At 49.6% G+C, this 24,836-nt stretch overlaps 4 protein-coding genes across 9 annotated transcripts; 1 reads left to right on the top strand and 3 right to left on the bottom strand.

Moving 5' to 3' along the window:
- Window positions 1-1,432: 1,432 nt before the first annotated feature.
- LOC101064468 (somatostatin receptor type 5-like) lies at window positions 1,433-6,029 on the bottom strand. Of its 4 annotated transcripts, none has more exons than XR_003888429.1 (3): window positions 5,890-6,029; window positions 1,699-3,875; window positions 1,433-1,616 (listed from the first exon to the last, which is right to left on the bottom strand). XR_003888429.1 is itself a non-coding variant. In XM_029835934.1 (2 exons), the coding sequence occupies exon 2, from the start codon at window positions 3,809-3,811 to the stop codon at window positions 2,411-2,413; it is 1,401 nt and encodes a 466-aa protein (XP_029691794.1). In that variant the 5' UTR covers window positions 3,812-3,875; window positions 5,890-6,029; the 3' UTR covers window positions 1,433-2,410. The 4 variants fall into 4 exon arrangements, 2 of the variants coding, with proteins under 2 accessions (XP_029691794.1, XP_029691795.1); XR_003888428.1 differs by having other exon boundaries at window positions 1,433-1,873; window positions 1,939-3,875; XM_029835934.1 differs by having other exon boundaries at window positions 1,433-3,875.
- A 1,840-nt stretch (window positions 6,030-7,869) lies between these two features.
- Window positions 7,870-12,351, top strand: LOC101064240 (cytohesin-4-like). 2 transcript variants are annotated; one of them, XM_029836253.1, is made up of 13 exons: window positions 7,870-8,021; window positions 8,395-8,453; window positions 8,572-8,633; window positions 9,013-9,079; window positions 9,810-9,928; window positions 10,007-10,087; window positions 10,174-10,286; window positions 10,355-10,503; window positions 10,579-10,690; window positions 10,775-10,851; window positions 10,916-10,987; window positions 11,116-11,236; window positions 11,528-12,351. In XM_029836253.1, the coding sequence occupies exons 1-12, from the start codon at window positions 7,982-7,984 to the stop codon at window positions 11,188-11,190; spliced, it is 1,026 nt and encodes a 341-aa protein (XP_029692113.1). In that variant the 5' UTR covers window positions 7,870-7,981; the 3' UTR covers window positions 11,191-11,236; window positions 11,528-12,351. The 2 variants fall into 2 exon arrangements, with proteins under 2 accessions (XP_029692113.1, XP_003965052.1); XM_003965003.3 differs by having other exon boundaries at window positions 7,871-8,021; window positions 11,088-11,236; window positions 11,528-12,222.
- On the bottom strand, window positions 11,292-18,196 carry fam83fa (family with sequence similarity 83 member Fa). Its single transcript, XM_003965002.3, has 5 exons — window positions 17,475-18,196; window positions 14,209-14,376; window positions 13,681-13,802; window positions 12,699-13,489; window positions 11,292-12,367 (listed from the first exon to the last, which is right to left on the bottom strand). Exons 1-5 carry the CDS (start codon window positions 17,946-17,948, stop codon window positions 12,318-12,320), a joined length of 1,605 nt encoding a protein of 534 aa, XP_003965051.2. The 5' UTR covers window positions 17,949-18,196; the 3' UTR covers window positions 11,292-12,317.
- Window positions 18,197-19,830: 1,634 nt separating this feature from the next.
- grap2a (GRB2 related adaptor protein 2a) lies at window positions 19,831-24,836 on the bottom strand. Of its 2 annotated transcripts, none has more exons than XM_029836254.1 (8): window positions 24,696-24,836; window positions 23,812-23,931; window positions 23,645-23,736; window positions 23,116-23,235; window positions 22,773-22,962; window positions 22,573-22,668; window positions 22,348-22,464; window positions 19,831-20,275 (listed from the first exon to the last, which is right to left on the bottom strand). In XM_029836254.1, the coding sequence occupies exons 2-8, from the start codon at window positions 23,887-23,889 to the stop codon at window positions 20,102-20,104; spliced, it is 867 nt and encodes a 288-aa protein (XP_029692114.1). In that variant the 5' UTR covers window positions 23,890-23,931; window positions 24,696-24,836; the 3' UTR covers window positions 19,831-20,101. The 2 variants fall into 2 exon arrangements, with proteins under 2 accessions (XP_029692114.1, XP_029692115.1); XM_029836255.1 differs by having other exon boundaries at window positions 22,573-22,665.

Genomic DNA, 24,836 nt, shown 5'->3' with positions numbered 1-24,836 from the left:
GGAAAGGCTATATTTGAGTGGACAGATAAACCTATTTTTCTTATCATAGCTGTCAAAAACTTTTCTCCCGCTGACCCAAACGAACACGCAGCTTTGAAAGGCTCAATCCAACAGAAAAAAGATAATGTCTTGGCCAGCATTTAGCAAAATAACTCAGAAAATAATTGAAATTTTCTGGAAATGTTGATCATGGGGAAGGAACTGATGATTCCAAGGAGCCCTTGAGCAGGATACTGAACCCCCAAATGCTCAAGGTGCCTGTCAGGGGCAGCTTCCTGTGTGTGTTCCTTTGTTTGTCAAAAGCTTCAGGTGTTGTAATAAAAGTGTGTAAAAACTGAATTTCCCCTCGGGGGAACAAAAAAGAATATTGTATGTAATAAGTTTATTCACCTTCTTCTTCTATGTTCCAGTATATATATGCTGAGTCTCCTCTGTCTTGTCCCAGTATAACCAGTCAGCATGTTCTGCTGCAGCCTTTATGGATTCATTTTGAAGTGTATGAACAATGAATCAGTTCATGAAGTTAGTCAACCTTCGAGAATTCAAATATGATTTTATTCATCACTGAAACTTCTTAGGATGGCAATGACAGAAACAACAAAAGCAACTGACCTAATGAGATGTTGACCCATGAGATGTTGGCCCAATAAGATGTTGGCCCAATAAGATGTTGGCCCAATAAGATTTCGACCCAATAAGATGTTGACCCAATAAGATGTTGACCCAATGAGATGTTGACCTAATGAGATGTTGACCCAATGAGATGTTGACCCCATGAGATGTTGACCCAATGAGATGTTGACCTAATGAGATGTTGACCTAATGAGATGTTGACCTAATGAGATGTTGACCTAAGGAGATGTTGACCCAGTGAGATGTTGACCCAATGAGATGTTGACCTAATGAGATGTTGACCCAATGAGATGTTGACCTAATGAGATGTTGACCCATGAGATGTTGGCCCAATGAGATGTTGACCTAATGAGATGTCGACCTAATGAGATGTCGACCCAATGAGATGTTGACCTAATGAGATGTTGACCCATGAGATGTTGGCCCAATGAGATGTTGACCTAATGAGATGTCGACCTAATGAGATGTCGACCTAATGAGATGTTGACCCAATGAGATGTTGACCCAATGAGATGTTGACCCAATGAGATGGTGACCCAATGAGATGGTGACCTAATGAGATGGTGACCCATGAGATGTTGACCTAATGAGATGTTGGCTCAGTGGCTCTAAGCTGAGGATCCAAACACATTTTAGAGGTTTAATGAGTGTTCTTACAGACAGAGAGAGAGAGAGAGAGTGTGTGTGTGTTAGTGTGAGAGTGTGTGCTAGTGTGTGTGTGTATGTTTGTGTGCTAGTGTGTGTGCTGAGAGGGATGTAGGTAAGTACACAGACACACAATCACACACACACACAGGAATCCAAGTAAATCCCTTTTTAATGTGGTTTTAATGATGGTCTGTTGTTTGCAGGAGGTGGAGTGTGGGTGTGTGGATGAAGACGTCCACAGTAATAATGAGCGGAACATCACAACGCTGTCAGCGCATCAGCCCACATGAACCCGGCCCGTCCCTGCACCACTGGATCTCAGACACAGACACCAGCTAAAGCCGTCCAGCAACAAAGGTGGAATTTTAGTCTTTCTTTAGACTTTTTACCTCATCACATTCTTCTTTGCTGAATTACATTGTAACCAGATTTTGGTATGATGTCACAAACGGGTCAAATGGTGCCAGTTGTGCTTCAGGGTCTTGATCTGGGTCCACCCGCAGAGAGCTGACAGAGCAGGGTAGAGGCGATGTAGGAGACGTTGAGCATTGATCCATGACTGTGTACACGAGACGCTGTCAACACTGAAGCACTGCAACACAATCAAAATCAGGACCAACTGGTTTCAGAACTTTCACTGGAAAAGTGTTCAGTCACCTTTGTTGTGTTCTGCTCCATGGTGGAGCGTTGGTGAAGAACTTGAGTAAATGATCTCTGATGGTCAGAGATGTCCATTTGGTAAAGGTCAGGTGTTTGTGATGCTAAACAGGAAGTTGACGGAGGTCCATAGGACTGGCCTGAGGGTTCTCAGTCTTGCCAGGACACGTTTGAGCATGGTACCCCCCCCCCCCCCCACACACACACACACAGACACACACACCCCACCCCACCAAACGCTCACATAGGCCCTGCCACAAGCTGGTGACTCAAAGACATTTGTGACCCTGAAAGCAATATAACAACAAGAAAGGAGAGACAAACAGGAAGTGACTTTTTGCTGAATCTGCAGTAAACACGGTGAGCACACTGTTGCGGGGTCATGCAGAGTTCACAGAAGAGACGATCATGAACATCTGAAGTCTTCTGAAGGTTCCCTGCCCTCCAGGGTTAGTGAGAAGGCTGAGATCAGCTATAAGGAGCTGATCTCCAGGGAGGTGCTCTGCTCCGTGTTTTCCTCAGGCAGAGATTTCCTGTTTGCATTCTTGATCCCGTTGACCAGCAGTGGGACGGTCGGCGTGGACCTACTGACAGCGGCCCTGACTTTGTCCTTCCTCTCTGGGGACGGAGCCTGTGTTGCCCCTGGTGTTGCTCCTCTCTCTGAAAGCAATGGCTGCGCGCTCTGCAGGTGCAGGTTGCTGTTGCCATTTTGGGTGATCCTGTAGATCTCAGTCATTTCTGAGAGGTCTTCCTCGTCATCCTCCTCCTCCTCCTCATCCCTGATGGCTCCTCTCAGGCTCTCCCGCGGCATGAGTGCAGTTTTACTCTCTTCTTGAGGCTGCTGGCACTCGACAGGTTCATGGTTCTCCACTTTCCTCGAGGACCGGCACAGAGCTTTCCGGAAACCCCTCTTGAAGTTGTCAGATAGGAAGCAATACACAATGGGGTTGGCGCAGCTGTTGGCGTAGCCAAGTACGACAACGAAAGAGTACAGGCCCTGGTACTCTGAGGGTAACAACACCAGCAGGTTGACGATGTTGAGGGCGTAGAACGGCAGCCAGCAGAAGACAAACATGGCCACAATAATAATAACCATGTGCGTTACTTTTCTTTCTGACTTCCTGCGCTTTGTTGACGTGGCGTGGACTTTTTTGCCTGAGCTGCGGATCTTGAAGACGATAAGTATGTAGCAGAGGCAGATAATCAGGAGGGGGCAGAAGAATCCGACTGTCGAGGTGTAAATAATGAAGGCTGCCTGCCAGATGTTAGCTGGCTGGGGCCAAGTGATGTTACAGGTTCCTCCGGCCTTTGGGATGGTAGCAAAGACGACCACTGGCAAAACCACAAGAAAGGACAACGCCCAGATGGTGCAATTCACCATTTTGGCCACCTGAGGGCGACGCCACTTTGAAGAGTGAATGGGGTGGACGACAGCGAGGTAACGGTCGATGCTCATCACGGTCAGGCAGAAGATACTGGTGAACTGGTTGATGGAGTCCACAGTCATGACCAGCCGGCACATGAAGGATCCAAACGGCCATGAATGAAAAGTGTTCTGGACCGCCAGGAAGGGAAGCCCAAACATGAAGAGCTCGTCTGCGATGGCCAGGTTGAGGATGTAGATGTTGGTGACTGACTCGATCTTTGAGTAGCGCAGCACGATGTGAATGACCAGAGTGTTTCCTCCCAAGCCCACAATGCAAACGATGATGTATGTGAGAGGGATGAGGATCTCTGCCAGGCTGGGGCCCGGCGAGGCGTCCGGGACGGTGGCGTTGGAGAAGCTGAGCGTCTCGTTCAGATCGCTGCTGTTGAAGATGAGCGCAGGCGCGACGCTGGAAGAGCTGCTGTTCTCCCACATCACATCCATCATCTCCTGCCTGCCAAGTCAGACCACAGCCACGATGCTTCTGCCACCTCAGCACTCCACAAACCTGCTGTCAGAGGAGCAAAATGCAAGTCAGCAACATCACAGAGCCGGTTCTTAACTCTTAACCTCCTTATTTCTATTTCCGGCTTCATTTCCACTCTCGTTGATCCAAATCGACAAGGTCCTGCTCACGTTTTGAGCTCCAGAGATCAGGTTTTAATGCACTCTGTGATGGTTTTACCTGATTTTCAACAAGACTTTCTGTCCTGAATCCATCCAATAAGGAACAGTCTTGGGGTCCGTTTAGTTTTGCTGTTATTAGTCTCTCAACGCTCGTTCAGTGAACAAATCTAGAACTTGAGATTTTGTTTATTTTGCAGTAGAAAAGATACAAACTTGCACATGAGATATAAAATGGGTGTGTGTCAGGGCTGAGGGCACCGTGGAAACGGTCCTTGCCACTTTTAGATGACAGATAGTCGTGGAAATATTCTGTTTCTGTGCCTGGAGGATCATCTAGAAACGGACCCAAAACAGCTTCACCACCAACACCAGAGCAGCTTCTCCCACTTCAACACGGTCACATTCATCATTTTTTAATATCTTCCAATTTGTGCCGTTACAGACGCTTCACGTTCACTTTAGCAATTTGGATCACCATGGCAACTGGAGGGGGATAAAACCCAAAGCTTGGTGTCGTAAATCAAACGGAACCCAATAAAAAGACACTGATGGCAGGGGAGGAAGAACCTGCTCGTGGCCTCGACAGGCTGCAGAGTCCTGTCTTTGGACAGTGTGAAGAAGACCCAGAAGCATCAGTGCTGTCCACCAGCTGTGATGAGGAGACAGCTGGTCTGGATCAGAGCCCTCGTCTCCTGCAGGATGCGTTGCCATGGCGTCCCAGTCTGATATATGGCTGTTTGGTGGCTCAGACGTGTGTTTTGTCCGAGTGATTATGATCGGCCTCGTTAATCGATAGTGACGATCACAGACCGGAAACGGCTGAACGTGTCCTGAGTGGACCAGAGAAGCTTCTGTACTGAGGACACCTCTTCTCCCCCCCCCCCCCCCACCGAGACCTCTGTCCATCATCCGGGCTTTGCTGTTTCCTTCTCTTTGATCTCATCTGTTCCTCTCACAGGCTGGTGGCTGCTTGGAGACTTCTCAGGATTCATCCTGTTTCTGGCAGAAAATTAATTCTTTCATGTTTTCATGTTTTATGTTCTGAGCAGCGTCGGGAGCAGGAACGTGTTCTCCTGCCGAAGTCTCCTCTTAAAAGGTAATTTAGGCGGAGACGATGCTGAGACTCGCACAGATTACATTAAACCTGTGTGTGTGTGTGAGTGTGTGTGTGTGTGTGTGAGTGTGTGAGTGTGTGTGTGTGTGTGTGTGTGTGAGTGTGTGTGTGTGTGTGTCTGTGAGTGTGAGTGTGTGTGTGTGTGTGCGTGTGTGTGTGTGAGTGTGTGATCGTGTGTGAGTGTGTGTGAGTGTGTGTGTCTGTGAGTGTGAGTGTGTGTCTGATTGTGTGAGTGTGTATGTGTGTGTGTGTGTGTGAGTGTGTGTGTGTGTGTCTGTGTGTGTGTGAGCGGGGTACCGAACCCACACACACACGGGGCCCTGATGAGCCTCCACAGGGATAAAAAGGTGCAAAGATGATCAACAAGAGTTTCACACACGTTCATGAGATTATTGATGAAATCAAAGTCACCAAATAATAATACTACTAATACTACTAATACTACTACTACTACTACTACTACTACTACTACTAATAATAATAATAATAATAATAATAATAATAATACTAATAATACTACTACTACTACTAATAATAATAATAATACTAATAATACTACTACTACTACTACTAATAATAATAATAATACTAATAATACTAATAATAATAAATACTAATAATACTACTACTACTAATAATAATAATACTGCAAAAAATCGCAGTAAGTTGTTAAATCGTTTCATCTCCAACAGATTATGTTGCATTAAATCAATAATCAGCATAAAGTTCACGTTTGTTTAAATCAGCGCACATTTAACAAATGTCTCTGTTCTCATTCACTCACCAGGAGAGGGACCGCTCCGATCCAGGTCCGGCTCAGATCAGGAGGTTCTGGACCCGCTCCGATCCTGGTCCGGCTCAGATCAGGAGGTTCTGGACTCGCTCCAGACCAGCCCGGTTCTCATCATCCTGGTCTCTGCTCTCTGACTGTATCTGCTGCGGTTCTCTGGTCCTGCACGGATCCACGCACAAGCTGCGCCTCACGCCGACTCTCGCTTGTAACTAGGTAACAGATAAGGCTGCAGCACGAGGGCAACGAGGAGGGGTGTGTGTGTGTGTGTGTGTGTGTGCGCGCGTGTGCATGTGTGTGTGCGTGCGTGCGTGTGTGTGTGTGTGAGAGAGAGCTGCAGAGCTAAAGGAAATCTATACCTGGGCAGCGTCAGTGATCTGTCCTGCTGGTGGACTTGTGAACTTCTGGGCTTCATGAACTTCATGAGAACGCAGGTTCAGTCAGACACTTGGGGATGTTACACACCTGCTCTGTGGGGGGTCCAGAACCCCTCAGATGGTTCTGTGACGGTCTTTCAGAAAGAGCTGTGCTGGTTCTGTGTGGCTGCTGAGGGACACTCCCTGGAAGGGTTCTGATGCATCGCATCAGAACCAGAGAAGCTTTCAGACCCACCAGAGTGATGGGGGGGTCTGGAGGAGGGAGGTCCTCCAAGACTCTGAGCTGTGGACGCAGGAGGACAGCTGTCCTCTCAGCTGAGGGACAAACCTCTCAAACTGTTCAGTCCAGATGTATCGATCGCACCGACCGTCAATAACTTATCTCCTGTTTTTAGCTCCTCTGGGAATCACAGAGTTCCTCTGAGGAGCTGTAAACACCCTGGTTACCGTGGCAACCGTCCATCTGCTGCTGCGTAACACACTGGTTATACTGGGACAGAAACTGTTGGTGCCACCCCCCCCCCCCCCCCCCCCCTCATGATGCCATATGCACCTTCTGTGGGACCTGACCTGATCCTCAGGGACAACTAAAGTTCCTTCAATTGAACAGAAACAAATACAATTATTTGAAATAATTTACAGTTGCCATGGCAACACACATGCTAAAGGTCTCTGCTTCTCCTTCTGGAATGCTCTAGCTTGTCATTGAAGGTCTCTCTTTTCTCTCTTTTACAGGTTCTCTTACGTCCAAACACATGAAAACATAATGAAAACCACATGAAGGAAGTTAATCAAAGTTCCTGTTCCTGTGTGTGTGTGTGTGTAGAGGTGATCGAGGGGTTCAGAGATAAAAAGGTTGATGAGTTGACACACTTAAGGGTCCTTATGTCTCATTTCTCTAGAGTGAAAACGTGTGTGTGTGGGGTGTGTGTGTGTGTGTGTGTGTGTGTGTGCTCCTGATTCTTTGACTCTATCTGAACTCACGTCGACTCTCAAAAGGGTAACAGTAATTGTTTGATGAACACCAGCTCTCTTTCAAGGAGGCCTTGACTGTGAGATCACTACACGGTTACCAAGGAAACAGATTCGCTGATAAGATGAGTTTAGAGCAACATTTTAGCAGCATCCCAGAGTTTGAGGTGCAGGAACCACGCTGGTTCTTGGGTGGGTGGGTGGGGGGGTTACAGTTGTAAAATCTCACAGGTTCACAGTGACCCTTCATGGACAGGAAGTCATCGTCCAGCATCTTCTCTTTGTTCAGTCTTTGATCACATGATGAAAGCACCTCTGTCGGTTGTGAGGAGGAGCCATTTGCCTCACGGGTGTCAGGTCACCATGACAGCTGAGAAGCTAAAGCTAAAGCTATCAACAGCTCACTGCCAAGTCCACCACCCTGCTAGCAGCAGCGCCCCCTGCTGGCCTGGAGCACCTCCAGTTCACAACTGCAAGGGTGACACTTGTTATTTGGACTTCCTCTTCTAATCTTGGAGCTTTGAAGCATCTCAGGCTTGAAGCTCCGCCCCCTAGAAGAGAATGATGTCAAATGTGTCCTGAGCTGAATGAAATCTTTATTTCTTCATGAATGGGCTGGATGTCAACACCGAACATCCTCAGACTGATGCAAAAGGCTCCTCGGGCTCAAAGCTCCGCCCCCTTTCTGCCTTCTTGAGCTGGTTTGTTTCCTGTATCGGCGTCACACCAGCAACAATATGGCCATAAGCAGGAAAGACAGCTTCCTCTGGGGAAAAGGTACGTCCTGATTCTCTTCTCTCTCGTTAATCTGGGTCCTTCAAGCTTCACTCACGTCCAATCGTCTTCTCAGAGTTTAACGTCCTTCTTTATCGAACACAACGTCGGGTCGTACACTGTTAAAACAACGTCTAGAATCAGCTGTTCTGCTCGACAGTGTAAGTTCACGAACACTGTTGTGGAACACAAAAGTTCTGTGAGTGGATCCTGGACCTGAACTACAGTTCCATGTTCTAGTCCCTGCTCTATCACAATAAAAGCACTGTTCTATCACAATAAAAGCACCGTTCTCTGGTAAACTGAAGTCAGAAGGGTCATCAGATGTCTTGGGATTAGAGTCCAGATTTAACAAAACTCGCTTGTTGCCCCACAGCTCCACAGAAACTGCCCCCCAGGCAGAAAGCCCAGTCTGAGCTGCCAGATGACATTCAGGTAAATTGGATCCTTCGCTGTCTTTCATTCGGGGTTATTTTGAACGTGTGAGGGCTGAAGCGAATCGTCGAGTGTCTGTGACGTAACCGACCTGGTTCTTCTTTGTGGTCTCCATCAGAAGCTCAGGCTGGAGATCCATCCCATCGCCTCAGAACTCCACCCTGATATCAGCCAGCAGACGTAAGTCACATGACCCTGGTTCACCTGGCCCTTTCTGAACGAGCTTGTGGCCTTCAGCTGCTGCCCAAGCTGAGCTGTTTCTATAGCAACGCAGATATGATCAAGTGTAGCATCTCACAGTTGTTTTGTCTGCTGATCGTTGAAATGATCCGAGTTCTGAGGTTCTGAACAAACGACAAAGAGATTAAAAGGGACTAGTGTGGTTTTAGCATTGATTTGTGAGGTTGTTTCAGTGAACTTTCCTGTTGCTGGTCGTCCATTAATCCTCCTGATGGATCAGTTCATGCCGAACACAACTGATTTCAGATCAAACACGAGCAGAAACTGTGTGAAGGATGTTGAAAAGAACAAACCATAAAGAATTTTGTGCTTGTCGCAGGAAAAATGTGGCCAGGAACAGAAAATTTTTACGTGGGAAAAAGAAATTCAACATGAGCCCCAAAAAGGTGAGTTTACATGTAAAACAGGCTGGTTTTAGGCTGTTTATGGGGACCTGTCTTTTATTTAGACGCTTCCTCGTGTCAAGAAAGCAAATGTTGACACACAGCAGACGGCAGTCGCCGTGGCGACTTGAGAAAGTAGAACTAAAAAGGTTGCAGAGGCAGCGGCAAAACCACTTCCTGTTCCCCGAAGAGCAGCAGAGGCGGTTCTTCACCACAGGAACCTTCCGGCCTCCTCGCACACTCGTTTCTGTGCCCACCAGCCTTCACAAGCGCGCCGCCCTGATGCTGAATTCATGCACGTTGGAGATGGTGCAGATTAAAGACCTAAAGGGTGCTGCTGTCCCTCTGAAGAACGTTGATGCTCCCAGATTCACGGATGATGGAACAGCCTCCACATACTGGAAAGTTCTGATCAAACGATTTGAGTCCAGTCACAGAATCGTTTCAATGCTCGATCGTCGAAGACAGGGTCCCAAAAACAGGCTTTTACGGTTTAACCTTAGCGTGCTAACCTGAGGATGAGCTGTGAAATATTCCTGTGAACATTGAAGCGGGTCCTCCTCCATGATCCCTCAGGAGCCCAGAACAGAACAACACTAGGGAGAGAAAACAACTGGACAAAAATCATTTTTCCCTGACGGCCACTGTAGATGCTAAGCTAGCCGTGAAAAGGGCGTTGATAGCATCACATGAACAGTCACACACACTAACTAAACCTCCTGTTCTGGTCCAGGGGCTCCAGTACCTGGTGGACAACGGACTTCTGGATCACGGAGCTGAGCCCGTGGCCGAGTTTCTTTACAAAGAGGAGGGCCTGAACAAGACCGCCATCGGCAGTTTCCTGGGAGAGAAGTACACAGACCTGCTGAAGATCCTCTCTCCTGATTGGTTGCTGTTGTGTTGCTGATGTTTCTGTCCATTCTGATGCAGAGAGGAGTTGAACCTGGAGACCCTGAAGGTCTTTGTGGGCCTGCATGAGTTCTCGGACCTGAATCTGGTACAGGCCCTCAGGTCTGAGTCTTTATGAGACTTTACATTCTGGGAACTCCTTCATTTGAAACCTGTTTCTCTTTAGCTGTCCTGTTTGTGTCTCACAGACAGTTTCTGTGGAGTTTCCGTCTCCCCGGAGAAGCTCAGAAGATTGACAGGATGATGGAGGCCTTTGCAACCCGTTACTGTGAATGTAACCACAGCGTCTTCCAGTCCACCGGTAGGTGAAGCCTCTCAGCTATTCCAGACGGTCCTCAAGTCCTGGTCTGACCCAGTTTTCTGGAACAGACACGTGCTACATCCTGTCCTTCGCCATCATCATGCTCAACACCACCCTCCACAACCCCAACGTGAAGGACAAGCCCAACCTGCAGCGCTTCGTCTCCATGAACCGAGGGATCAACAACGGAGAAGACCTTCCCACAGAGATGCTAACGGTCTGTTAGCATCCCGCCCCGTCTCATCATCCCGCTGTGGCTCCTCCCAGTCATTTGTTGACCTCTGTCCTCCAGAAACTCTACGCCAGCATCCGCAACGAGCCTTTAACGTTCCCAGAGGACGACGGGAATGACCTCACGCTGACGTTCTTCAACCCCGACAGGGAAGGGTGGCTCCTGAAAATGGGTGAGAGTCAAGTGTCCACTCAAGATCAATGCCGACGGTTGTGTGTGGACATCAGAGCGGTTGAACGTTGTGGTCCTGTTGAAGGAGGTCGAGTTAAAACCTGGAAGAGGAGGTGGTTCATTCTGACGGACAGCTGTCTCTACTACTTTGAATACACCACCGTGAGTAAACCAGAACAAATCAGAGGGTTGTGGAGCTGCAGCTGCTGATCCGTTTCACCTGCAGGATCAAGACCCGATCGGGATCATTCCTCTGGAGAACCTGTGTGTCAGGAAGCTCCAGGACTCCAGCAAACAGGTACACAATCACGTCCCTAAGCCTGAGGCTGAACGAAGCTGTTCCAGACCAAACGCAAGGTCATCTGAGCGTGCACGTGTGTGTGTGTGTGTGTGAACAGTATTGTCTGGAGTTGTATAATCCAACAGGACAAAAGATCAAGGCCTGTAAGATGGAGGGCCGGGGGGGAGTGGTGCAGGGCAAACACCAGTCATACACGCTGAGCGCCGCCAGCGAGGACGAGCGCGACAGCTGGATCCACGCCATCAGGTCAGAACACGTGCACGTGAGCCCACGCTCCCGCTCCCAACACTGTCAGACGGAGTTTGGCTTCATGTTCACCTTTATTACAAATAAAAGTTTCTCAGAAAACATTTGGAAAACATTTCTAGAACCAGCTGCTGAGAGGTTAGCATCGGTTAGCATGTTGAAGCTAGCCACATGCACGTTCGACAGATTCTGTCACGTGACCAACAGCGATCGACCGCACCTTTATCTGTCGCCATGGAGACATCAATCAGAGGCCGTGATGTCATGCTGAGGTCATCTGCTCTGTTCCAGTGCGAGCGTCACCAAAAACCCTCTGTACGACCTGGTGTGTGTGAGGAGGAGGAAGGTGGTCGGCTCCACGTCCTCAAACGACTGAACCCTTCTGGACCGCGAGCAAGCAGCGCTGCGGGGGCGGGGCCACGGGGTGGCTGACCCCTCCCACCGCGGAGCTAAAGTCAGAGACTCTTTACGCCTCTTTTGTCTTTTTAACTTATGGACACTTTCGATTTTATGTGCAGGATATTTAATGAACACTTTAACTGTAATTTAATGACCTTCTGTAATTAAATATTGGGGTGTTTCTCCACCAGGTGGCGCCGTTTGCTCACTTTTAGCCAGTTGGTTCCTGTAATTCACCTGTAATTAACAGGTTAATTACATTTCTGTGTTGTTTGCTACAGCTGGTTGAGCTGCTGGGAGCCGTCAGAAGCTTCCAGAACCTTTGCAGTTCTCTCCTGTGATGTTCCTCCGGCTTCATTGTTCCCTTTTCAGGGTCTCAAGGATTCATTTTCGTACAAGGACGACCAGCCGCTCCGTTTCTGAGCAGCCTGGATGCCGACACTCAGGGACAACTGGTCACTTGTCCCGTCGCCACGGCAACCATGTCACCTCTGCAGGTGTGATGTAATCCGCCCACGACGCCCAGGTCCCAGCGTGTGAGGACATAAAACATTTAAATGCCAACAGCCTAAAAACAAACATAAAGCCTGGTGGCGGAGCCTCGGCGGCGCTCGCAGGGACTTTCACCTGTGAGCGCAGCGCTCAGGTGACTCATCAGCTGACACTCCTGATCACCGACACCTCACGACTGGATGCAGTTCTTCTTCTGATGTCGCCGTCGGATTTTTGACCCTGTTGAAGAAAAAAAAAAAGGTTGTTTTCTTGAGCAGTGGGACCACGTCTGATTGGATCAGCTGTTCTGGGTGAGTCACCCCAACCAAACGTGGCCCAAAACTAACCCTAACCCAAAACTAGTGTGGGCTACTTCCTGTCGGGTCCTGGACCCACACTGGGTTTGTGTAGATCTACTGCCTGCCACATTTGATCCTGCAGGCCTGAGTCTCCTAAACGTTAAAGTTAAAGTATCTTTTGGCCACTTGGGGGCAGCAGAAACCAGTTAAGACGCGTCAGAACCGGAAGCAGCCGACCGCCAACAACATGAAAGTCACGGTCTCTCACCCACCTTCCTCCTCCGCCATGCTCAGCGTCTGCAGAGACAAACTTCTCTGAATCATCTTTGAAGGCTTCTTGGTTCTGGATTTCAGTGGACTCGGTTTCTCCAGCGTCTCAAACGTGTCGTCCAGCTCACTTCCTGCGACGCCATTGGTCTCCGGTGCTTTACAGGGTGGGGCGGGGCTCTGGGGGGTGACCACGCCTTCCTCTATCGTCTCTGTGATGTGATTGGTTGCTCTTCCTTTCAGGAAGTGCTTGATAGAGGTGAGTTTCTTTGTTCGGAGGGAAGAGTTCTTCTTCCAGCCTGCTTTCCCCTCCTCCTCCTCCTCTGCTGGTGAGCCCTGGCTCTCAGGGGAGACGTGGTCTTCTTTAGAAGGATGAAGGATGCTGCTCTGCAGAATATTCCTCTGGGCCACTTCACCAACCAGCGAGTCCTTCGTGGTGGAAAGGTCCTGCAGGGAACCCGTGAGGCCGCGGCTGTTCCCAAAAACTAACGAGTATTTTGGATTGTGGTATTTATGTGCAGGAATCTTCAGGTCAGCCTGTCGGGAGTCGTTGACAGATATCTGGAAACGTGACGCGGAGACAGGCTGAGGCCGGACCGGCTCCACCTTCGGTTTGTCGATGGGGACTGGGACGGGGACGGGGACAGGGGGTTTGGTGATGTTGAACTCCCTGTACAGGTCCACGTGTTCAGACACGGCGTACAGCTCTCTGAAGTCCGTGTCAAAGACGTCCACCGTCTGTCCAGACATGACGGTGACGGTGTTCCGGTCCATCCGAGTGGAACTCCAGGTGAAGCTGGAGGAGGACAGAGATCTTTAAACCAGTTGAAAAGATGAGGTCTTAGTTTTGTGGTTCTGAGCGAGGTGGACACCTCCCTCGGGACACCTGCTTGCACCCCCACCAGGACTGTGAAAGCCTGCTGAGATGGAGCGTCCCAGCAGCTCCAGGACCAGGACGGTTCCTCCAGGATCTGGGCTGACACGTACCTGTATGATCCGAAGGCGACCTTCTCTCCGTCCACCAGCATGTATTTGGAGCACAGCGACCCCGGCAGCTTCCCAAAGGACAGCGCCAGTCCGGTGCCGCCAACCGTCCTCACGCGGAGGTTCTGCAAACAAACACCCACCTCAGCACACACGGTCACACACCTGCCGAGCTGAACAAACACCGGCGCCACCGCGGCAAAGGCCGACGCCAGCGTCACACTTTCCAACATGAAGCCAAAGCTGCGCCGTGTTGACTTAGAGGGAAGAGACGTCGAGTCTGAGTGGACACACGGGAGCTTTTGTTTTGATAGGACGGCTCAGCAGAGCCACTTCCTGTATGATCTCAGCATCAGAGGTTCAGGTTCCAGCCCCTGGATGACCCTCTGAAAAGGCTCGATTATTCACAGCTGGGTCGGTACTGCCGATTCTGGTCCGCCATCAGAGAACATTCCACAAGTTCTCGGGTCAAATGTTTGACCTTCGACCCCGTTAAACGCCAACATCGTTAAACGCTGAGCGTCACCTCACCCGCAGGTGCGAAGCGTTGATCTGCAGACGGCTGCACATGTCCAGGAAGTGGGGCAACCCTCTGACCTCCAGCACGGCGTAGACCGCCACCCCTCGCCGTGACGACGCATCCAACAGGTCCTGAATGATCTGCAGGTCCGTCAGGACATCCATGACGATGGCAACCACCTGGAAACGGGGGTGGGAGGGGCTTCATTTAACCACATGGTTAAACTTGATGACTTCAATGCTAAATTGAATGCTACCTGGCAGTTTAACAATTATTTGTTCAACCTTTTTGGACGATTCAGTTGTTTAAATGACTTTTATATCGGCCAGTAAATTCTTCTGTGTTCACACTGATTAATTTAGGCTTATTCCGGTTTATTCCGGTTTATTTTTGGAGCGACAGTTTTCTCACGTTGACGAAAAACAAACAGAACAACTTACCTATCGAGTCGTTACACCAGTTACGAGCTAAACTAGCAGGTCGTTAGAGATTACTGACGTATTTTCATGAATGCTGAAAAGTCCGTTTGGATCTTTGAGCTTTATCTGAGCTCATTTCCCTTCACGCAAAGGTGCCACTGTCATAAAGAGCGACCACGTGTTTTTAAACGTATTGACACTGTGACCAAGCAGCTACATTAGCTTTCGCTGCTAATTGTTCTACAGACGCAGCTCGTGTTTTTATCAATACTGGTTTAATTTGTTCCTGTTAATGCTAATAAGCAGCAGCTCGTTAAACAGGTGTGTTTTTGTTTGCAGTATTTTCGTATCCGCGAGTTTACACTGATCACGTGACCATTTTCTCGCATTCTGTCACTGTAGCTTTTATTTTTAGCAGCACAGAGACGTTTAAATTAGCTACTTCCTGGAGGACCTGAGCTCATCGGGATGACGATGAGGATGTTTCCAACGCTGGTGCACAGCCAAAGCAAATATATATTAGAATATTTCAGATTTTTAGGCTAATTTAGCAGTAAATGATTGACATTAGCAGCAAAGCACCTCAGCATGTGATGGTGTCATTAAGCTGTTAAAACTCTGCTTCAGCTCCTGTAAACTGATAAAAACGTTACAATAATGTTCCGGCCGAAGGTCGACGGGTTTCAGCTGAAGAGCTCTGCACTTTTTAAACAGCCGGAGACACAAACGGAGACCCCAGAGGACAGGAGAGGACGAGAGGACAGGAGAGGACGAGAGGATAGGAGGACAGGAGAGGATGAGAGGACAGGAGAGGACAGGAGAGGATGAGAGGACAGGAGAGGACAGGAGAGGATGAGAGGACAGGAGAGGACGAGAGGACAGGAGAGGATGAGAGGACAGGAGAGGATGAGAGGACAGGAGAGGACAGGAGAGGATGAGAGGATGAGAGGACAGGAGAGGACAGGAGGACAGGAGAGGACGAGAGGATAGGAGGACAGGAGAGGACAGGAGAGGACAGGAGAGGATCAGAGGACAGGAGAGGACAGGAGAGGACAGGAGAGGATGAGAGGACAGGAGAGGACAGAAGAGGACAGGAGAGGACAGGAGAGGACGAGAGGACAGGAGGACAGGTGAGGACAGGAGAGGACGAGAGGACAGGAGAGGATGAGAGGACAGGAGAGGACAGGAGAGGACGAGAGGACAGGAGGACAGGAGAGGACGAGAGGACAGGAGAGGATGAGAGGACGGAGAGGATGAGAGGACAGGAGAGGATGCGAGGACAGAAGAGGACAGGAGAGGGACAGGAGAGGATGATGAGGGACAGGAGAGGGATGAGAGGACAGGAGAGGATGAGAGGACAGAAGAGGACAGGAGAGGACAGGAGAGGATGAGAGGACAGGAGATGAGAGAACAGGAGAGGACGAGAGGACAGGAGAGGATGAGAGGACAGGAGAGGATGAGAGGACAGGAGAGGACAAAAGAGGATGAGAGGAGAGGATGAGAGGACAGGAGAGGACAAGAGAAGATTTAGTCTCATATTTTTCTGAAATGTTTGAAACATTAAAGTCTGTTTTTCCTCAACATGTTCACTGTTTCCTTATAATTCTTCTTTCACGGCAAAATTCAGGATTTGATAAAAGAACTCAACAGAACTGTCCAGAACTTTCCAGGTTCAGCTAGCTGCGCTGCGCTGCTCGTGTCGCTGTTCCTTTAGCATCGAAGCTACAGCACAACCATCATTTACTGAAGTTTCTGAAAACTCACAATCATAAAGATTTAAGCCAGCGAGGAAACAGGATCTGGTCACAGCTAGCATCAGCAGCGCTTTGGATAGAAGTTAGCATTTCAGGGAGAGCTAATCCTGCTAACGTTACCCACCTGCTAACGTCGGCCTGGTTTCGCTAATGTAGCGTGCTAATATTAACTAGAACCAGACGGAAGACACAGTAAGATTGTGGCGTTGGCGCTGGGGGGCGTGGCCTTTTCTTCGCGGCTAACACAAAAATAACCGAAGACGACTTTTATCATTTCAGTCTGAAAAAGAAAACACGCCAACAACTAAACTCGGGTGAAAAAGAGAGAAAAAAACAATCACTAATTAGGTTTTTGTTCTCCCACAAGATGGAAACTTAAATCAATTAAAAGCTTAAACTGATTCTTTTAAAACAGAAATGAAGTTTCCCATCACCGCCACAGCCGAACATGTCCTGATCTGATCTACATGGACCGAGTGGCGGCGGCGTTGGCGGCGGCGTTGGCGGCGTCTCAAACACGTGTGAATCGACCTGTTGGAACCTGCTGAGTCTCCATTGTGGTTTCCAGTTGAGGGTTTGGTTCTGGTCTCTAGACCTTACTGGAAATACGGGAATGTTTTTTAACTAATTATGTGGATGAAGAGATGAGGAAGTTGATATTCATCATCATCATCTTCATCATCATCGTCTGAAACTATAAAATGTAAAATGTTTTTGTGCTTTGATGAAACACCTTAAAAAGAGCACCTTAAAAAGAGCGCCGTTTCTGATTGTTCGTGCTCTAACAGGTTATTTCCTGCTCTCAGCCTGAGGCTCTGGGTCACATGACCACCACCAGCCAATCACACGCCTGCGCCGATGACCAGGAGAGGCTTCTTTGTCAGCAGCATCAAATAAACTTTTTTTTTTTTCCCAATAAAATCACGTTAAATTTAAATGTTCAGACAGAAAATCTTTAACAGAAATCTGGTTTTCTGTTCAGTTTAGCTGTAAAATCCCACAGAAGTTTCACAAAAACTTTACAAAGACGTTCCCTTTAACCACTGAAGTCAATAATAATGACACTGATGATTGAACGCGAGTTGTGTTTGTTTATTTGTTTACCTTCTGGGCCTCCTGGATCAGCCTCCTCACCACCTGTTTGATGTGGGGTTTGGACTCTTTGGGGGGGTGGGTGTACACGGACACCCGGGTCACCCCCTTGTAGACGCCGCTGCTGCCCGCCCAGCCGATGTCCAGGGCGGGGACCTCGGTGTCGGACATCTGGGGCCAGTAGGTGGAGTGGACCCCCGAGTCGGCGCTGGAGGAGCCCTTGGACTGGTCGTTGTCTCCGGCCTCGGAGTCGCTGTCGGTGCTGTATTCGTGGAAGGTTTTCCGGATGAGTCGGACCTCCCGCGCCGATAGGAAGTCCTTGATGTTGTCCTCCTTCAGTCGCATCTTGAAGGCTCCGTCCCCGTTCCGGAGCAGCTGCTCCAGGGCCGCCCGCTGCTCCTCGCTGTAGTAGAACTCGGGCCGGGACTCCGGGATCTTCTCGTTGACGTGCTCATCGTCCATGCAGCGCAGCTGAGACTCCGCCATGGCGACACTTCGACCCCCTCACGGCGGCTGCGGATCCGCTTCTACCGCCACGGCAACGCATCCAGGTAGACCAGGTGCTCAGGTGAGGGGGCGGGGAGTGCGGACAGGGGGGCGTGGCCCAACTCCGATGTCTTAAAGGTAAAGACGTTAGTTAAAATGTTCCGTTACTGACCTTTCAGAATAAAATCACAACGACTCGACATTATTTCAAAGTCCTGAAAATGCATCCTCTGATAGTGGATGGATGGATGGATGGATGGGTGGAGAGAGGGATGATGGATGATGGATGGATGGATGGATGGGTGGATGATGGATGGATGGGTGATGGATGGATGATGGATGGATGGATGGATGGATGGATGGGTGATGGATGGGTGATGGATGGATGGGTGGATGATGGATGGATGGGTGATGGATGGATGATGGATGGATGGATGGATGGGTGATGGATGGGTGGAGAGAGGGATGATGGATGATGGATGGATGGATGGATGGGTGGATGATGGATGGATGGGTGATGGATGGATGATGGATGGATGGATGGATGGATGGGTGATGGATGGGTGATGGATGGATGGGTGGATGATGGATGGATGGGTGATGGATGGATGATGGATGGATGGATGGATGGATGGATGGATGGGTGATGGATGGGTGATGGATGGATGGATGGATGGGTGGATGATGGATGGGTGATGGATGGATGATGGATGGGTGGATGGATGATGGATGGATGGGTGGATGGATGATGGATGGATGGATGGATGGATGGATGGATGGGTGATGGATGGGTGATGGATGGATGATGGATGGGTGGATGGATGATGGATGGATGGGTGGATGGATGATGAATGGATGGGTGGATGGATGATGGATGGATGGATGGATGGGTGGATGGATGGATGGATGGGTGGATGGATGGGTGGATGGATGATGAATGGATGGGTGGATGGATGGATGGATGGGTGATGGATGGGTGGATGGATGATGGATGGATGGGTGGATGGATGGATGATGGATGGATGGATGGATGGGTGGATGGATGGATGGGTGGATGGATGGATGGATGGATGGATGGGTGGATGGATGGATGATGGATGGGTGGAGAGAGTGATGGATGGATGATGGATGGATGGATGGGTGGATGGGTGGATGGGTGGATGATGGATGGATGGGTGGGTGGATGATGGATGGATGGGTGGGGTGGATGATGGATGGATGGGTGGATGATGGATGGATGGATGGATGGGTGGATGGATGGGTGGATGGATGGATGGATGGATGGATGATGGATGGATGGATGGGTGGATGATGGATGGATGGATGGGTGGAGAGAGTGATGGATGGATGGATGGATGGATGGATGATGGATGGATGGATGGATGGATGGATGGATGGATGATGGATGGATGGATGGGTGGATGATCCAAGGTAGTTTTCTCTGTCAACTGGACTGTTTCTTCTCTTGAAGACGTTCCTCCTTCTATCCAGGAGGCTTCTTCAGTTCTGAACTCGCTGGGGAGAGAGCTTGAAAATATAGAGCCCCTGTGGACCATTAGCATGCTAATGATCTGGGTGGTCACCTGAGAGTCGTTAGCAGGGTCGTTGGTCGGGTCGTTCACCTAGTTTCTGTTGAGGTGTCTCCCCTTTGTCTGCTTGAAACTCTCAGTTTAACAGTTTATCAATCGTCAGCATGTTCGAGGAGGAGCTTTTATTTTGAAGTTCAACTTCCCTTTCCTCTGGTTGTCATTTTTCAATCAGAGCAACAAAACTGTTGCAGCTTTTAAGAAATATTACAGGGAACAAATATTTTAGTTTAGCTCGGATGATTCACCTGTAAAAACCTCATTTATGTCTGTAAAAACAGTAAAAGAAACTTTTGTGGTTTGATGAATATTGAATATTTATATTTTTTGTTTTATGAGAGGAGAGGATGAAAAACAATCACAAAAAAGATTTTAAAATGTTAAAAATCCAAGTGTTTCATGACTGTAATCCTCGTCCGCTGGGCGGTGGCGGCGGTGGCGGCGGTGGCGCCGTCATCTTCATCTTTTCTGAACTTCCTGTGGCTCAGTCATCACAGGAAGCGTCAGCACAGAGATGACGATTCTTCTGAAAAGCCGTTAGCGGTCGTTCCGTCGTGGTCGGCGTTCTCACAGCTGTGCTGTGTAGTTAGCAGGAAACAGGCCGCAGTTCCCCCGCAGGCTCCCCTTCCACCACGCCGCATGAGAGCGGTCCAGCACGTCGATGACGTCCCCGGCGAAGAAGCTCAGCTCGTCGTCCTCCTCCGCAGTGAAGTTGTAGAGCGCCTTCACCAAGTCTGCCCTCTGCAGGACAGCAGGGGAACAGCAGCCGGACACTGAAGGTCACCAGAAAAACTCATCTCCCCCCATCTACCCCATCCACCCCCCATCTCCCCCCATCTACCCCATCCACCCCCCATCTACCTCCATCTACCCCATCCACCCCCCATCTCCCCCCATCCACCCCCCCATCTCCCCCATCCACCCCCCCATCTACCCCATCCACTCCCCATCTACCCCCATCTACCCCCATCCACCCTCATCTCCCCCATCTACCTCCATCTACCCCATCCACTCCCCATCTACCCCCATCTACCCCTCATCTACCCCCTCATCTACCCCATCTACCTCCATCTACCCCCCATCTACCTCCATCTACCCCCATCTACCCCCATCCACTCCATCTACCCCCATCTACCTCCATCTACCCCCATTGACTCCATCTACCCCCATCTACCTCCATCTACCCCCCATCTACCTCCATCTACCCCCATCTACCCCCATCCACTCCATCTACCCCTCATCTACCCCCTCATCTACCCCCTCATCTACCCCATCTACCTCCATCTACCCCCCATCTACCTCCATCTACCCCCATCTACCCCCATCTACCCCCATCCACTCCATCTACCCCCATCTACCTCCATCTACCCCCCATCTACCTCCATCTACCCCATCTACCCCCATCTACCTCCATCTACCCCCCATCCACTCCATCTACCCCCATCTACCTCCATCTACCCCCATCCACTCCATCTACCCCCATCTACCCCCATCCACTCCATCTACCCCCATCTACCTCCATCTACCCCCATCCACTCCATCTACCCCCATCTACCTCCATCTACCCCCCATCCACTCCATCTACCCCCATCTACCTCCATCTACCCCCATCCACTCCATCTACCCCCATCTACCCCCATCCACTCCATCTACCCCCATCTACCTCCATCTACCCCCCATCCACTCCATCTACCCCCATCTACCCCCATCTACCCCCATCCACTCCATCTACCCCCATCTACCTCCATCTACCCCCATCTACCTCCATCTACCCCATCCACTCCATCTACCCCCATCTACCTCCATCTACCCCCATCCACTCCATCTACCCCCATCTACCTCCATCTACCCCCCATCCACTCCATCTACCCCCATCTACCTCCATGTTATTTGCACTATTTACATCTGTTATTTACATCTGTTATTTGCACTATTTACATCTGTTATTTACATCTGTTATTTGCACTGTTTACATCTGTTATTTGCACTATTTACATCTGTTATTTGCACTGTTTACATCTGTTATTTGCACTGTTTACATCTGTTATTTGCACTATTTACATCTGTTATTTGCACTGTTTACATCTGTTATTTGCACTGTTTACATTTGTTATTTGCACTGTTTACATCTGTTATTTGCACTGTTTACATCTGTTATTTGCACTACCCACATCCGGTTACTTGCACTGCTTTCCATACTTTGCACATCAGCACCATAGTTACAGCCTGTTTATATATTTATCTTGGTTGCAAAGACTTTTATATATCCTTTACATATCTGTGAACTCTGTAAATACAAACATATAGATTGATATCATAAACATATATCATTGTGTGTATATATTGTTTATACCCATCACAGTTTTATTCGCTACTTAAGCACTTCTGGTTAGATGCTAACTGCATTTCGTTGCCTTGTACTTGTGACATGTGTAATGACAATAAAGTTGAATCTAATCTAATCTAATCTAATCTAATCTAATCTAATCTAATGTACCCCCCATCTACCTCCATCTACCCCCATTTACCCCCATCCACTTCCCATCTAACTCCATCTACCCCCATTTATCCCCATCCACCCCCCATCTACCCCATCTACCCCCATCTACCTCCATCTACCCCCATCCACCCCCCCATCTACCCCCCATTTACCCCCCATCTACCTCCATCTACCCCCATCCACCCCCCCATCTACCTCCATCTACCCCCATCCACCCCCCCATCTACCCCATCTACCCCCCATCCACCCCCCCATCTACCCCCCATTTACCCCCATACCAGGCTAACGTGTGACGAGCAGCTGCAGTTCTGACCTGAGGGGGGGGCAAAGATTCACATGTGCGGCGGGGGGGCTGAGCCCCGCCCACCGGGCTGCTCCTCCCCATGTGGCCGATGGTGTGAGCGCGCTCCTCCAGACCTGCTCGCTTCGCCTGGGCGACCAGAGAGGCAGCGAAATCACAACCGTCATGGCGGACGCTGACATCACAGGACGTCCTCAGTCTTCAACTATAAAAGGTCACCGAAGGTCGAATATTTACCAGCTGGTTGGGAGGCTGGTCCGAAGCTCTTCGCGATGAAGCCGTGATCGGCGCCGCGGCGTTCCGCTGCTCAGGTAAACTTCCTCTCTTCACCTGCTGGAAGCAGGTGAAGAGAGGAAGCCAAAGAATCAGCTGATGGTTGAAGGATGGTAAAAGATGAGATGTTCTTTAAAGGTTTACGGAGGATTTGTGAGTCCTACCGACTGGACCAGGGGCGGCGCTCTGCTGTCGGGGCCGCCGTCGTTCAGGTAGATCTCCCTGGTCTTGGAGATGGACGCAGTCTTGTAGAAATCCACCAGCTTGTTGAGGGACGTGAACTTCTTGGACCACAGGAAGTACTGACCTCGGCTGTCCCTCATCACTTTGAAGTGCTGGACGTCGCTCTCGTGTCTGAGGGGAGAACTTTGGTTCAAAGCCTCATTTTCGTCTCCGGGTTTTTAATAACGATCAGCAGGCCCCTGGAGGGGGACTCCAGCTCCTCTGCTGGCTGCAGAGGAGCTGGATCCAGGATCCAGGACCCAGGATCTGGGCTGGTTCCCCCACCTGACAGAGATGGAGAACTCCCCGGGGGAGCTCTGGCAGCCTCGGATCACGAACTGCCCCACGTCTTTGAGCCTCAGGAGTTCCTCTGCAGCGCTGCGACTGGCGTTCTCCTGAAACCACCTGCACACAGGGGAGCATTGTTGTGTGGTTGAGAGCTCACGTGCACGCCCACGGGCGCACTCACACAGCCAGAGTCCTGAAGCATCCACAGTTCCAGCAGAGCCGCGAACGGCAACATTCACTTCATTCCTTTTTTCCAACTTTTAAGGTCTTTTTAAACTTCTGCTCACTTGGTCTGACTGTGGAGGAAAGTTCAAACGGTCCAGATCAGGTGGGTCAGAAATCTCCTGAGACCAGAACTTTCCCCACACTCCCACCTTCACGCCCAGACCAGGAGCGCTGGAAGCAGGGGGCCAAATGATGCCAAGAGCACCTGGAGCCACCTGGAGGCTCTGAATCCTGAACATCAACCATCACAACTTCCCACAGAGGAACTTTCTGCTTCTCGAGGACCATCAGAACTTCTCACCGGGGAGTCTGAATCTCGATGTAGTTCTGAGGAACCAGGCCTTCCTGTCCGTTCATCTCAGCCTTGAACCAGTCGTCCTGGGGGCTCAGAATCTAAACCAGAACGAAGAAATACAGGGTCAACACGAAGGTCAGAGGTCGGGAGGTCGTCCAGGGTGGCGTGCTGACCTTCAGGACGTCGCCCTTGCAGAAGCTGAGCTCGTTGTCAGCCGTGGCCATAAAATCATACTTTGCCAGAGCTTCCATCAGGAGGATCCAGAACCGGACCGAGACCTTCGGGTGACGTTTCTGCCGACGACGAATTAAAATTAAACCTCAAAAATATGAAAATCGGGTTTGGACGAAAGTGAAATGACTTCAGTTCTGATTGAAGTTCAAAAGAGGCAAAGAAAAAAGACGGGCTGGAAATGAACTCCTGACTTTTGTTCCTCAAAATCTCCCGACGTGAACAAATAAATCAGGTGTATTTTTAGAGGAGGGAGGTGGGAGGAGCCTGTTCCTCCGTTCACCTGCTGAAACAGGTGCTTCAGCAGGAATCATCAGGAAACTGGGCGCTGGAACGGACCCTAACGGGACCTGATGCAGGGTTCTTCTGGAGGCTTCAGGCTGCAGCTGACCAGAAACCCCCAAACCAGAAACCCCCAAACCAGAAACCCCAAATGAACCATTTCAGCAGGTGTGAACACCTGGATGGTCAGGTGGGCTTCAAGAAACAACCTTAATCCAGAAGAGAATCTCTGATCATGAATCTGTCCGGGACAGAAGTGTCACAAGCTCCGAACAGGAAAAGCAGAAACGCAAAAGTCAAATCAGCTCATTCCTGAAGGCAAAATATCACACTTGTATTCAAAGAAAGTCTGACCTACTTTAATATCACAGCTGCAATCACGCAGAATAATGATGACGTTTGTGGAACTGCTGGTAACGTCTAATACAACATTGTTTTATTACACTAAATTAAACTATTTTTCTGATGACTCTAAGAAAGAGGAAGAGAACTAAAACGTGTTTTTAGGAAGTCCCCAATTTTAAAATTCAGACATTTAACTCACGTTTTCTCCTCTCTGGACGTTATTTTGTGTCTGCGTCTCTTCTGCAGGAACCCGGCGGCATATTTAGAACAACCAGCCAGAGAATCGGTGCCCACGCACGGCTGAAGGTGCCGGTTCGAGTCCTGCCGCTGTTGCTCCGAG

Source organism: Takifugu rubripes, chromosome 5 (assembly GCF_901000725.2).
Source record: "Takifugu rubripes chromosome 5, fTakRub1.2, whole genome shotgun sequence".
Lineage (NCBI taxonomy): Eukaryota > Metazoa > Chordata > Actinopteri > Tetraodontiformes > Tetraodontidae > Takifugu > Takifugu rubripes.
Note: the sequence above shows the minus strand (reverse complement) of the source record. Positions and strands in the feature narration are given on the sequence as shown.

Bases quoted from the DNA above. Each gene is read 5' to 3' on its own strand.
- LOC101064468 (XM_029835934.1), bottom strand. From the start codon at position 3,811: ATGATGGATGTGATGTGGGAGAACAGCAGCTCTTCCAGCGTCGCGCCT.
- LOC101064240 (XM_003965003.3), top strand. From the start codon at position 7,982: ATGGCCATAAGCAGGAAAGACAGCTTCCTCTGGGGAAAAG. The intron at 8,022-8,394 runs GTACGTCCTGAT...GTTGCCCCACAG, and splicing joins CAGCTTCCTCTGGGGAAAAG to CTCCACAGAAACTGCCCCCC. The intron at 11,237-11,527 runs GTCAGAACACGT...GCTCTGTTCCAG, and splicing joins AGCTGGATCCACGCCATCAG to TGCGAGCGTCACCAAAAACC.
- fam83fa (XM_003965002.3), bottom strand. From the start codon at position 17,948: ATGGCGGAGTCTCAGCTGCGCTGCATGGACGATGAGCACGTCAACGAG. The intron at 14,377-17,474 runs GTAAACAAATAA...CCCCGTTTCCAG, and splicing joins TGATCCAGGAGGCCCAGAAG to GTGGTTGCCATCGTCATGGA. The intron at 13,490-13,680 runs GTACGTGTCAGC...GTCCTCCTCCAG, and splicing joins GTCGCCTTCGGATCATACAG to CTTCACCTGGAGTTCCACTC.
- grap2a (XM_029836254.1), bottom strand. From the start codon at position 23,889: ATGGAAGCTCTGGCAAAGTATGATTTTATGGCCACGGCTGACAACGAG. The intron at 22,963-23,115 runs GTGGGGGAACCA...TTCTCCCCTCAG, and splicing joins GAGTTCTCCATCTCTGTCAG to ACACGAGAGCGACGTCCAGC. The intron at 22,465-22,572 runs GTAAATATTCGA...CTGGTCGCCCAG, and splicing joins ACCAGCCTCCCAACCAGCTG to GCGAAGCGAGCAGGTCTGGA.